The 11,618-nt window shown below is 36.1% G+C and overlaps 2 protein-coding genes across 5 annotated transcripts in view; one reads left to right on the top strand and one right to left on the bottom strand.

Annotated features, from left to right (window-relative positions):
- LOC120423452 (synapse-associated protein of 47 kDa) overlaps positions 1 to 9,237 on the top strand; it is a 32,721-nt gene extending 23,484 nt beyond the window's left edge. For all 4 annotated transcript variants that reach the window (XM_039587272.2, XM_039587273.2, XM_039587275.2 and 1 more), the window contains one exon: positions 6,973 to 9,237. In XM_039587272.2, the coding sequence (XP_039443206.1) occupies positions 6,973 to 7,112 (140 nt within the window). In that variant the 3' untranslated portion in view covers positions 7,113 to 9,237. The remainder of the gene's footprint in view (positions 1 to 6,972) is intronic.
- On the bottom strand, positions 9,224 to 10,139 carry LOC120423435 (uncharacterized). Its single transcript, XM_039587245.2, has 2 exons — positions 10,000 to 10,139; positions 9,224 to 9,938 (listed from the first exon to the last, which is right to left on the bottom strand). Exons 1-2 carry the CDS (start codon positions 10,002 to 10,004, stop codon positions 9,395 to 9,397), a joined length of 549 nt encoding a protein of 182 aa, XP_039443179.1. The 5' UTR covers positions 10,005 to 10,139; the 3' UTR covers positions 9,224 to 9,394.
- Positions 10,140 to 11,618: the final 1,479 nt, after the last annotated feature.

An 11,618-nucleotide genomic window follows, 5' to 3' on the forward strand; every position in this document is an offset into this window, starting at 1 on the left:
GTTCATTTTTGCCATTTGCAGATAATCTCATCGTGAATGGGCCGGTCTTAAGAAATTGCTGTAATATCCGATTCCCATAATAGCATTTCGAAACTAAAAAGCACCTCGGTACGCACAAATGACCAGCTGTGAGGACTCAATATGATAAGCTCGACTGCAATTTGTATGATGTTATACAACAACCTCATCTCTAACTCATCCTCTCAAAAAAACACACAAACAAACTAGGTTCATACCATTTTTTCTGGTCCTATTTTATATTCTAGCAAGATTTTGATGTTGTCTTTCGATTCGCACTTTTTGCAACAAAAAACAATAGTCTCCATATAAACAAGTATTCTAGCGGCGTATGTGAGCATCGAACGACTAGATCTTGCCGGCCTTTTTTCCAATAATAAATTGTATTTATACTTAAAAGTAAAATGTGTGAGTGCATTCAACGTTAAGTTTTACCTTAAACGATCGCAAGAAGCTGCATCCGAATGCTGAAAAGTGTACCATAATTGAAACTAAAAGTAGTGCTAGAAATGCCCGTCGAAAGCAGCAAACAAGTTTACTTAAATGCCTTTTTTTCGATTGGTCTCAACGTAAATATGAATATCTTGTGTTGAATACTCCCTTTGCTTTGTTGGAATGGTTGTACCTGGATGATGTGTGTAAAATCACTCTTTTCACCACCACTTTTGAAATCTCACCACCTATCTGTATGTGTAACGGAATGTGTATGTGTGACTGTACCAAAAAAAACACAATAACAATGAATATACACTTGTTGAATAATGTAGAACTGAAAAATTACTTTCCCTATTCGTTTGATTTTAGTTTCATGTGTGGATTATGTACGAAAATTTTGAAATTGTTGATTATTATCCTGAGATTTCGTCCAACTAAAAACATGAATTATTCTTTGTTTCACTTTTATGTACATTACACCCCGAATTGCGAATTACACCCCGAAGAGTTTCAAGGGAATGTCATTGCAATCTCACTTTTAGATATGTTTTTGTGAACATTTACTAAGTTTACTAAGTCAATTTGTTTTTTTTTTTAACGAGTGATCGTCAAAATGCTGGTTACTAAACAAAACTCATTGAACATACTATAATAATTCTTGTATGTTTAATAAGTTTTTCAGTAATTGTTATTCCTAATTTTTAACCAATATGTGTACAATGTTGTTTTATAATTTATTTGAGTGGTCCTTAACGTTGCGTAAATCGACTTTCCTCTGTATTTTTTTTAGTTTGGATGAAACTTTGTCCTATGTCAAAGCAGTCATTTGGCATCATTAGATTTTCCATACAATGTTGGAGGCTGGTCATACAAAATAGGTATTTAATGTATGAAATTCTGTCGAATTTGAAAACATTGTTTTTTCCGAGTTTGGAAACATTGTTGACGATTAAAAAAAAAAATATTGTCGGATTTCTATCCGTGTATGTCTGATCTGTTTTGATTTGATCCATCGAGAAAAAATCGCGTAGGTCCCGAAATACATTTCTAGATTTTTTTTAAAAGGTCCTATAAGCTATGGTGTTTCATATGTTTATAGGACTTATTTAAAAAAACTCTAGGTTTGTTTTTAAATATAATCTTCATTGTCACGTGCATGAAACCGAAAAAAATACATTATGCAATAATTTGAAAATGTATGCGATGGCCTTCAATTTTTAATACGCTTCACGTGAAGCGGCACACCACACGAAATCGATGTGATTTATGACTATGCTCAAATTGACGGAGCTATTAATACTATCGAAACATGCAAGAATCCCTAATTTCAGCAAAATAGGACCACCCCTTTTTTTTGGCACTGCCTCAATTTTTTGCAATTTTCGTAAATTTTTCAAAAAGCCATATCTTGAATACAAAAAATGTTAGAGCAAAACTCGCCTACAACTTTTCAAGGAAATTTAACGCTAAATTGAATGGCGTCATCAGATTTTCGATTGGAATCTAAAACTTTAGTGCAAATTAAATGTCATCATTGTGTTCTCCAGACGATTTTACATGAGAATCATCTTTTTTTCGTGTTCGGAAAATTGAAATCTTTTGAGATAACGAATTTTTAAGCTTGCAGTTACGAAATTTACTTTCCACTCGATGCATTTTTCCTTGATAACGAACAAGCACATCGTCCCATGGTTACCTAAAGCTTGAACGTCAAAGTGCTGATATGCCAACATTAGGTGTTTGATTGATGGAATAACATGTGATCCCCTAATCGGCTTTCTTCTGCAAGCCGGAGAGCTAAAATTAGTCGAAACTTCGCGGTGATTATGATGTTTTTAAATCTTTTTTTTTTTTTGCGAAAAATATGAAAAATATTCGTTTTTAAACATCCTTATAAGGGTTAATTTTTGGCCAAGAAACCTGCAAACCATTTTAAGCAAAATCGAGAACTGTTGTTTTGGTTTGTGCTCTTTACATATGGAACAACTGAACAAGAAAGCTGTAGTCACCGTTCAAAAAAAAATCTTATGGAGGTGTTAGATTATGACAAACAAACAAACTCACACTTTTGACAGTTTGATAGTTTATTTTGTTTGCAGAAACGTCAGCCTGCATACATTTAGCTTCATTTGCTAATTTGGCAGACTGTCAAACACGAAAAAGTACGAATTTGTCATAGTCTAATACCTCCTTTAGTTAGATTTTTAACCAAAAAAAAGTTGTGAAACACATACTAACATAATTGTAAAAAATACATGCTAGGACATTCTAGAATTTTATAAAATATATTACACTTTTCTTTCAGGATATTTTCGAACTATTTTCCTTTTTTAAATAATATACAGCAATTCCCCACGAAAACGAAAAAAAAAGTTCTCCGATCGGGCTCAAATTTTTTCTGGGGGTTCCTTGGCCGAAATAACTAGACCCGTATTTTTTCGTTTGACCATTAGGGTGACCTACGCCGTGTTAGGGTGGTCCGAAAAATGGCAATTTTCGTCGATTTTCTCAAAAACCACTTTTTTCAAAAAATCATAACTCCGCGCCATTTCATCCGATTTTAGCTGTCTTAGACGCAAAAGAATGGTGATTAGTTTGACTATTTAAGAAAAATAGTAAGAAGTTTCAAAAATCTAGCTTAACATTTGAAAAAGTCGTATGAAAACTTAAAATGCTGTTTTGAAGGTCTCGGGACCAAAGAGCCTATGTCTGAAAATATTTTTATCGGATTCCTCGGAAAATTTCACATAACATATTAAAAAATAGTGAAGTTATGTTTTCGATACTCTGAGATACGATTTTTTGAAAATAAAAACTGAGTTTTTCCCGTTTTAGTCATTTTCCCATTTTTGCGCGTGGCGCGTTAATTTATAACCACTAATTTAAACTAACCAAAACACAGGTTTACTTACAGTTAATCATGCCATCATAAGGTAACACTTGTTCAGACAATTATGCTTGTTTCATTTGAAATTTTATTTTTTTTTTTACAAATATAAGTTGTTTTTTTTTTCAATTTAAAGTAAAGTTTACTTTAATGTTACATTCAACATACTCCAGTTGCAGCATGAGTTTAGTTAACAGTGTGCAATCTTACGACAGTAACTCCAATTGGTAACGCACCTTGCATTGTTCCGAATCATTGTTGTAAGAGAGCACAATATCCGGTAGCATTTTGGAGAAAACCTCGCCCAAGACCGAGAACGCTCAAGCGGGAATCGTTACAAATAGGGTTGCCAGATTCGCTTACTGTGGCTATAAACTATGCTTAAAAATTGTATAGGATTTGAACATAATGTCGTGTGTACTTTTCCTTTAGGCTGTTTGATTGGACCCGTTTGAGTGCGCACTAAGCAGTTTGATAAGACGAGCAACTCTGACGACTGATGGGTGACTCTGGCAACTCTGTTTTTTTCCCCAGTGTGGAATTGATTGATTTTTACTCTTGTACATTCTTCGAGTTTTGCTTTTAGTGTTCACACTGCTGATTCTGTATACTTTCTCCTACTGCTCTGTTTTTTTCATCTGTTTCGTTTGTTCTTGCCAATTTGTTTGTTATTCATACTAAACAATAAATAATACTAACATTTTCTTTTTTCTTTTATGCTTTTGATACTCAAACAGCCTAAAGACGTAGTTACAATATAAACAGATAAATATAAATCGTAATCGCCTGTAACAAAAGAAAAAGAAGAAAAAACAAAGAATGGTGACAAGCAGACGTTACAATATTATTGAGCAGATGTAACTAACTCCAACAGTAAATTAACGATAACTCCGTAACGTAAACTCATCTCAAGCATTATACAAAAATAAAACCAACAGCTGGAGGATTTTTTCTCTTCATGCCTGATCATACGAGCACACACACACAAAAAAAGGAAAATCAGAATCAATTATACCATACCTTAACTTTTAGTCAAATCTTACACCAATCAAATCGACTTGATGTTATCTAACAAAACTCGTTGCGTTATCACACTTACAAATACACACCACCCACTAACACAGACACACACACCACCCACAGCATACGTATTTATATACTTTCAGACCGTTTAGAGAACAGTTTTATTTGGTTTCTCAAAGTTTAACGAATAAGTAAATTGTTATTTGAACGCTCGGCTGCAAAATTTGGCCGAGGTCGTTTCTGCCAAAACAAAAAAACTCTTTCTTTCCAACACTAATGACTAAAAAGTAAACTGTTTAACTCGATAAGTGTACTTTTCTGTCTTGATGTGATTTTTCTCGTAACCTCAACATAACGTTAACCCCACACACAAACTATGGAAGAAGATGAAAAAAATTAAGAAGAAGAAAAAGTATCGATTCCAAGCCAATCTAGCTTAAACATCACACTTGAGGGCATGCAACTGTGTGTAACGAACAACCTCACATACCCCCACTTTCTTTTTGAACGGTTGTGGCTTTGGCACTTCTATCCCGAAATCCCTCTTCTAAACAATCTTTATTTGCTAAAAAAAACACGAAACAATTCCCCAAAATTTCAGTTAGATTCTATTTCTCTCTCACGTACACAACCCACCGAGGCCAGAATCCTTGCAAAGACTTTCTCCACCAGCCCCGAACTTTCTTCCGGAGAGAACCGTCCCACAGGTTAAAAATCGAAATTCTTTTTTTTTCTTTTGCTTTTCTGTTATAAAACCTCCAAAAACGCAACCCCATCAAAAAACAAAAGATGCCATTTCAAGACGCTAAGCTATGAAATTGAACACAAGAGAAAAACTGTATAAACGACATATTTCGCGTTGAAATTTACGAAGATTATCATAAAATAGCAGTATTCATATATTATATATATTAACAAAATGGAGAAAGGGAATGAAATTAAAGATTTTTTCAATGTTGTGCATTTCGTTAAATCTATACATCTTTGACGACAACATAGTATATACAAAAAAAAACCATTAAAAAGAAAAGAATGCTATCTAATTATTCCAAACAGAGGTAGAATGTTGACAGTAATAAAAAAGGAATATTAACAAAAGAGAAAAAAACTACAGATATCATGAATGTACTTATTTCAAACTATTAAATTCGTTATATCTCAATTACAAAGAAGAGGGAAGAGAAAAAAAATACTTTAAAAGAAATGACAATACAAACCAACATCGTTGAAAATCAAGAGAAATCAAAGTAATATTAAAACCAGTCAGAGAGATCGCGAGACAGGTGTGGTTAAGGTAAAGGATGGGCGCAAGGACGCCGCACACACACACACACAAAGTGTAAAAAATGATCCCTAGCCCTGGAATAAAAATCCTTCAAAAACTTGGGGAAGGGTTTGGCAAATTGATGTCCGTGCGCGCGCGTGTACAGAAAAGCAAAGTGACGGAACCGTTGAAATTTTTTGCGTTAGTCTTGCGTTCATTTTCAATGTTTTGCACTTCTTCAACAGCCGCTAATGGTCCACTGTAGAACGCGGGATGTTGCTCTCGTTGCGCTGTAATCAGAGGATTCGTTAACCATAAAAAATCTTTTTTTTAGAAGGGGAAAGTGATGTGGTGCTCTGGAAGTGACAGTTTTCCAACAGAGCACAACATTACTTACCACTCAGAAAAAAAAACATTTCAAGGCTTACTTATCAGACCAACGAAGAGCAACATCATGCGGCTTAATCACCCCACTTCAAACGACACAACTCTATCTTCTCTGCTTTCTGCAACCGTAATTCAATTTAAATATGACAAAAAAGAGGATATTCTAGCAAAAGTTATATAATGCAATAATCTGTATAGACAAATAAATTTTAAGGCAATTAAAATAAGCTGTGATTAATTGAAATTAAACCACAATGAAAAGAGAAAGGGAAACACTAGCGGGCCGGATCGAAGTAGAAGTTAAACACATACACACAGACACAAAAGCAAACTCACAGACAAGTCTTTATTTTAACCGAAAAGCGAAACTCAACGAGATCTGATACATTTCAACAGAATATAAAGTGGGGCAGGATGCAAAAAAAAAGTAAGAGGAAATTAAAAACCTATGAAAAATATAAATTGTACATACTCTAGCAAAAAGAAAAATCAACTGTTCACGACCGCGTGCACGACGATGGTCCGGCACTAACAAATAGGGAAAAAGATTCAAAGAATTGGTTCAATTAAAACCCGTCTGTTGAATTACGCGCATTACAAGGGCACCTAAGTTTGGACTAATTTTCCCGAAAAAGACGATCGGTTTGTGTTTGGAAAACTTGTGTAAACTATAGATATGGGTAGACTAAATAGTACAATAATAGATGACAAAAAAATATGCTTCATTGCAGGACAGTGCTTTATAGCCACAGTAAGAGAAACCGAAATTGTTACCCACATTACACAGCGAACCTGCTTTTCCCCACAAAAGTTTTGTCGATTTTCGTTGTTTCTATTGGTGTAATTTTTCAATATTTAAAAACAAATTTTCTGTTCATTCCCCTTCACTCAAAAAAAAAAAATATATCAACAACTCAACAACTTAAAAATTGTAACACGAAAACCAAACCTCACACAGATGAGCAATGGGAAAAGGATCTGGAGGCGGAGCTGCAGGACTTTGAGGTGGTCGCCGACGGTGCGGAACGCTCCACGACCAACTGGGAAAAGGACGTCGACGAGCTGCTCGAGGACGACGACGAGACGGACCTGAAATAAAACGAGTGCTTCAATCAGTTGCTTTGTAACGTGATGAGCTGCACTGTAAATAAGTAAGGGGGAGGGAGTGCGGTACGCGCGGCATGTGGATGGAGTTTGGTTAATGTATCTTTTGCGTGACGATCATATTGGTAGGAGTTTTTGGTTTTAAAAATGTCAAAATATTTAAATTGTTGTGATTATTTTAAGTAAATCAAACCATTCAGTGGCAAGAAAACCAGTGCCATCTATCTTTTCGAACAAACTTCAATGAAATTGTTTGATATCTTGCATGCAACATTGCATGAAATGGCAGAATTTGACGATAGAGTGCACTGCTGTGCATCGAGAGGCTGCCGGTATAAAAATGTAGATGGTGTCACGTTCATAATGATTTTCAACTTTGAAACTGTTCTTTGAGTAATCCTTTGTATGGAATGAAACTAAAGATTACGGATCATCAAGCTACAAAGTAATTGAATTCAGGCTCTTATACAGAGTCATAAATAATCGTTATTTGCAATTTGCATGCCCATTTGGCAAATACACTAATCTACTCACGCACCTTAGCGGTAGAGCACTGCAGTGGTCCTTCTCCCGTTCTTCGTTCGTAGGAGCAACTTTACAGATGAATATTTTTTTGTTTGAAACTTGGAAAATATTACCTCCACTGGAATATCTTTGGAACCATGAAGTGACAGAGGAAACTACAACATTTCATTCCTTTTACAATCTCACCCCGAAATACTCTCCAACTTATTTGATATGGAGAAGTTTGCAACAACACACAAATAGCGGATGAAAGGATAGTTAAATTTACCTAGTCTAGCACTATTTCATGTAAGCAGAGGTAAAACGTGAACCACAGACAAACATACGTAAATTGATTAATATTTTCATCAAAAATCTATCAGTCACTTCTGGCTAAAGTCCTCTAGCTGTGAACGCACCAAAAAAGTATGATAGTTTGACAGGGTGAGTGCATAACTGTCAAACGCGTTCAAATGAACTGTGGTGAATTTAAGTTTGCCGTGGTGAGTTTCACAACATTTGAATCGACCGTTAAATTGCTGATTGATGGATTTAAAAAGAAATTTACGTCTGTTTATCTGTGCTTAAACTAACCAATAATGGACTTTTGCCGCGATTCGTACTCACATCGTAAAAAGAGATTAGTTAAAGCATCGAATCGACTGTTTTGATTTGTTCACATTTTCCGAATCAGTCCGCGATCGCACGCCCAGTGAGCGAGCATATCCAATTTAGTCACGCGTCCAGTCCGTTTTTACTCAACCCACGTGCGTGGTCGTCACGAACTGGGTTTTTTTCGCATTCCACATTCGAACACTTGATCGGAGCCATTATTCATTGTTACAACTCTTCCAAAAATATATTCCTCAGATTAGTAAGATACACTCACACAGTTTAACAACAACAAAAAGAAAGAGAGCAAAATAACGTTTAATAATGGGCAAATTAAAGAATACACATAAAACATTGCAAAACGCACCCACAAACACACAAAAAAACAACTGAAAACACCGATATCAAACAGAACGAAAAAAAAAAACAAACTTAAAGATTAAAACATTACACCGCACACACTCAAAAACACTAACTTAGAGGCAAAACTAACAGAACAAGTCGACTCGTTTCCCACAGACAGAAATGTTCAGTTGAAACTCGCGCGCTGTAAAAAATAAAAACGGTTGTTTAGCTGCTACTCGTTAGTAGAAAGAAGAAAAAAACAGTTTCATTTATTTTAGCGTTCGTTGAAATGTAGTCCAAAGGAAAAATGAGTTGGCAAAGTGTTAACCGATAGCGTTTGTTGTGGAAAACATGGCCACTCGCGACGTCGAGATCGATCGAGAACGTTGTTTCTGTTCAACCGCATTTCCGTTCAATTCTGCGTTGATTTCCACCCCCTTTACTCTACTCGAAAAAATATCTGACAAAGAAAACAAAAAAAAGATACAATGATACATTCTATTCTGTATTTAATTCATAACTGAAAATAAGATTGTTTAATAAATTCAAACAAATATATACATATTACGATATACTACCGAATATTAAGCATTAATATGTGTAAGAAATCAGTAATAAACAGTGAATAAATAAAAACAGAGGGATATTGTGAACATTATTCAGTCTTGTTTTATTTCCGCTATCGAATGCCTCGATATCAACATCATGAGTGGACACTGTCCGTTCATCAAAGGGTTAACAATAGTCAAACAAATTAAAAAGAAGTAACGCGTAATTCTGAAAACCTCCCCAAACCCTTTTCTCACAATGCTTGTCTATTTGCCAATCGCCTCCACGACTTTGGCCGCTTCCGTAATCTTTTGCTTGGTCAGGCTCGCCGAACTGGCGATGCGCCTCAAATCATCCTCGCCCAACTCCATCATTACCGCTTCAATCTTCGCAAAGATCTTCGGATACAGAAACCCAATCCCCATGGCCTGCACCAGCGCCAGCTTCCGCTGCCGGGTCTCTTCCTGCAGCTCCTTCTCGGTTTTCCCCTTTCGGTACTGCGCCTCCAGCACCTTCCTGCGCTCCTCCTTCTTTTGCGCAATCCCAACAAACAGCGGCTTGCCATCCAGAATCCGCCCGTTCATCAGGAAAATCGCCCGCTGGGCCTCGTACGGAGTGCGGAAGCAAACGAAGCCGTACCCGCGGGACACGCCATTCTCCAGCCGCATCACCTTGGCCGAGGTCACGAAACCGCAGTGGGAAAACTCCGCCCGGAGGCGCCCGTCGTCGATCGCTTCGTGCAGATTCTTCACAAACAGGTTCGTTAGATTGGTGGCAGTTTTGCCCAGCGATGAGTTCAACGAGGGACGGCTGGGAGGGGAAACGATCGGATGTTATTATGCTCCAATCAGTTAAAATCGACGGTAATTACCTCATTTTGAACACTCAAATATTATGGGATGCGAAGAATCGGGAGAAATTTGACCAGCTGCAGCGGAGGAGTCGAAGAAATTCCGAAAGAAGTTCCACAATCTTTTTTCCAGAAACGTCACGACGAAAAACGACGCTCGCTGTAAATGCACGTTAAATCGGTAGAGATCAGAAAACACAAAATTAATTCTACACTCAAAATAATAACTATCCCTCAAAGGGTACTTTAACTTGACTGGCTCGTCGTTATACGGAAAATTTTAAAAATGATCAAATCAAACCAGAACATAGTTTTTTTTGCTTGTTGCTGTTGCGTTCACACTTTGCGCATTGCATTTCAATTTTGTATGGGAATTGGGTACTAAAGCCCTATGTCAATTTTTATGTACAACGGTAAAAAACACGATTAAAAACCATTTCTGATCACTTTTTTTAATTTAAATGCAAAAAAAAAAGTTGACAAGACAACATTTTTTCGATGGATCAACCCCTTGGAAAGAGCTGTCAAGTAGGACCTTTTCTGTCAAGAAGGACCGCGAGGTTTATTTTTCAAAATTGATTTAAAAATCAATTTTAAACTCTTTGTTGTCGTACAAAGGGTCATTGTACTCAGAAAAATGAGCTTCATCGCTGTATACAATAATATCAGCAATCTAAGCTTCATTTTAGGACCCAATTGGGTACTAAAGCCCTATGTCAATTTTTATGTACAACGGTAATAAACATGATTAAAAACCCTTTCTGAAAACTTTTTTTCATTTTAATGCAAAAAAAAAAATTACAAGACAACATTTTTTCGATGGATCAACTATGGTCCCCTTGGAACGAGCTGTCAAGTAGGAACTTTTCTGTCAAGAAGGACCGCGAGGTTAATTTTTCCAAATTGATTTAAAAATCAATTTTAAACTCTTTGTGGTCGTACAAAAGGTCATTGTACTTAGAAAAATAAGCTTTTTCGCTGTAAACAATAATATCAGCAATCTGAGCTTCATTTTAGGACCCAATTAGTATGGAAAAACCTAAGTTATTGCATATTCTGAAAGTACTCCTAATAAGCTACCTCCACCAAAAATGAGCAAAAGTTACTTCAGTAAAGTCTGTTTAATAATGATTTCAAATAAAGCAACGTAAACAAACTCTCTGGCTGCAGCAGTGCCTGTTTATATCGAGAAATTCAAAGTGCAACATGGAGTTAAACTTTCTGTCAAGCTGCTGTAAAGTATTCAATGACAGTTGGAAAAGTTTCACTCCATGTTACCGGCTCACATCTCTCTGTTTAATTTCTCGATAGCCCTGACAACCAGTCAAATAAAAGACTACATAAACCTTGCGAAGAAAAAAATCATCTTGAAAAAGACGCCATGTCTAGCGCCATGTACATTTGCCGACGAAAAGCATAATCATAACAAAACTTCCCCTCCACTTGCAAAAAGCGCCATGTACATTGGGCGAAGAAAAACGAATCATAACAAAGCGCTCCCTCCAATGACAGCAAGGTGATATATAGACATTGGTGATTTCAAAAGAAGTTATATTTGTTTTTCTTAAATAAAAGGACGGAAATAATGTTTTATTGAATATGGATGATCATGTGTCAATAAAAGCAACGTTTTTCATCGT

This window comes from Culex pipiens, chromosome 3, assembly GCF_016801865.2.
Source record: "Culex pipiens pallens isolate TS chromosome 3, TS_CPP_V2, whole genome shotgun sequence".
Lineage (NCBI taxonomy): Eukaryota > Metazoa > Arthropoda > Insecta > Diptera > Culicidae > Culex > Culex pipiens.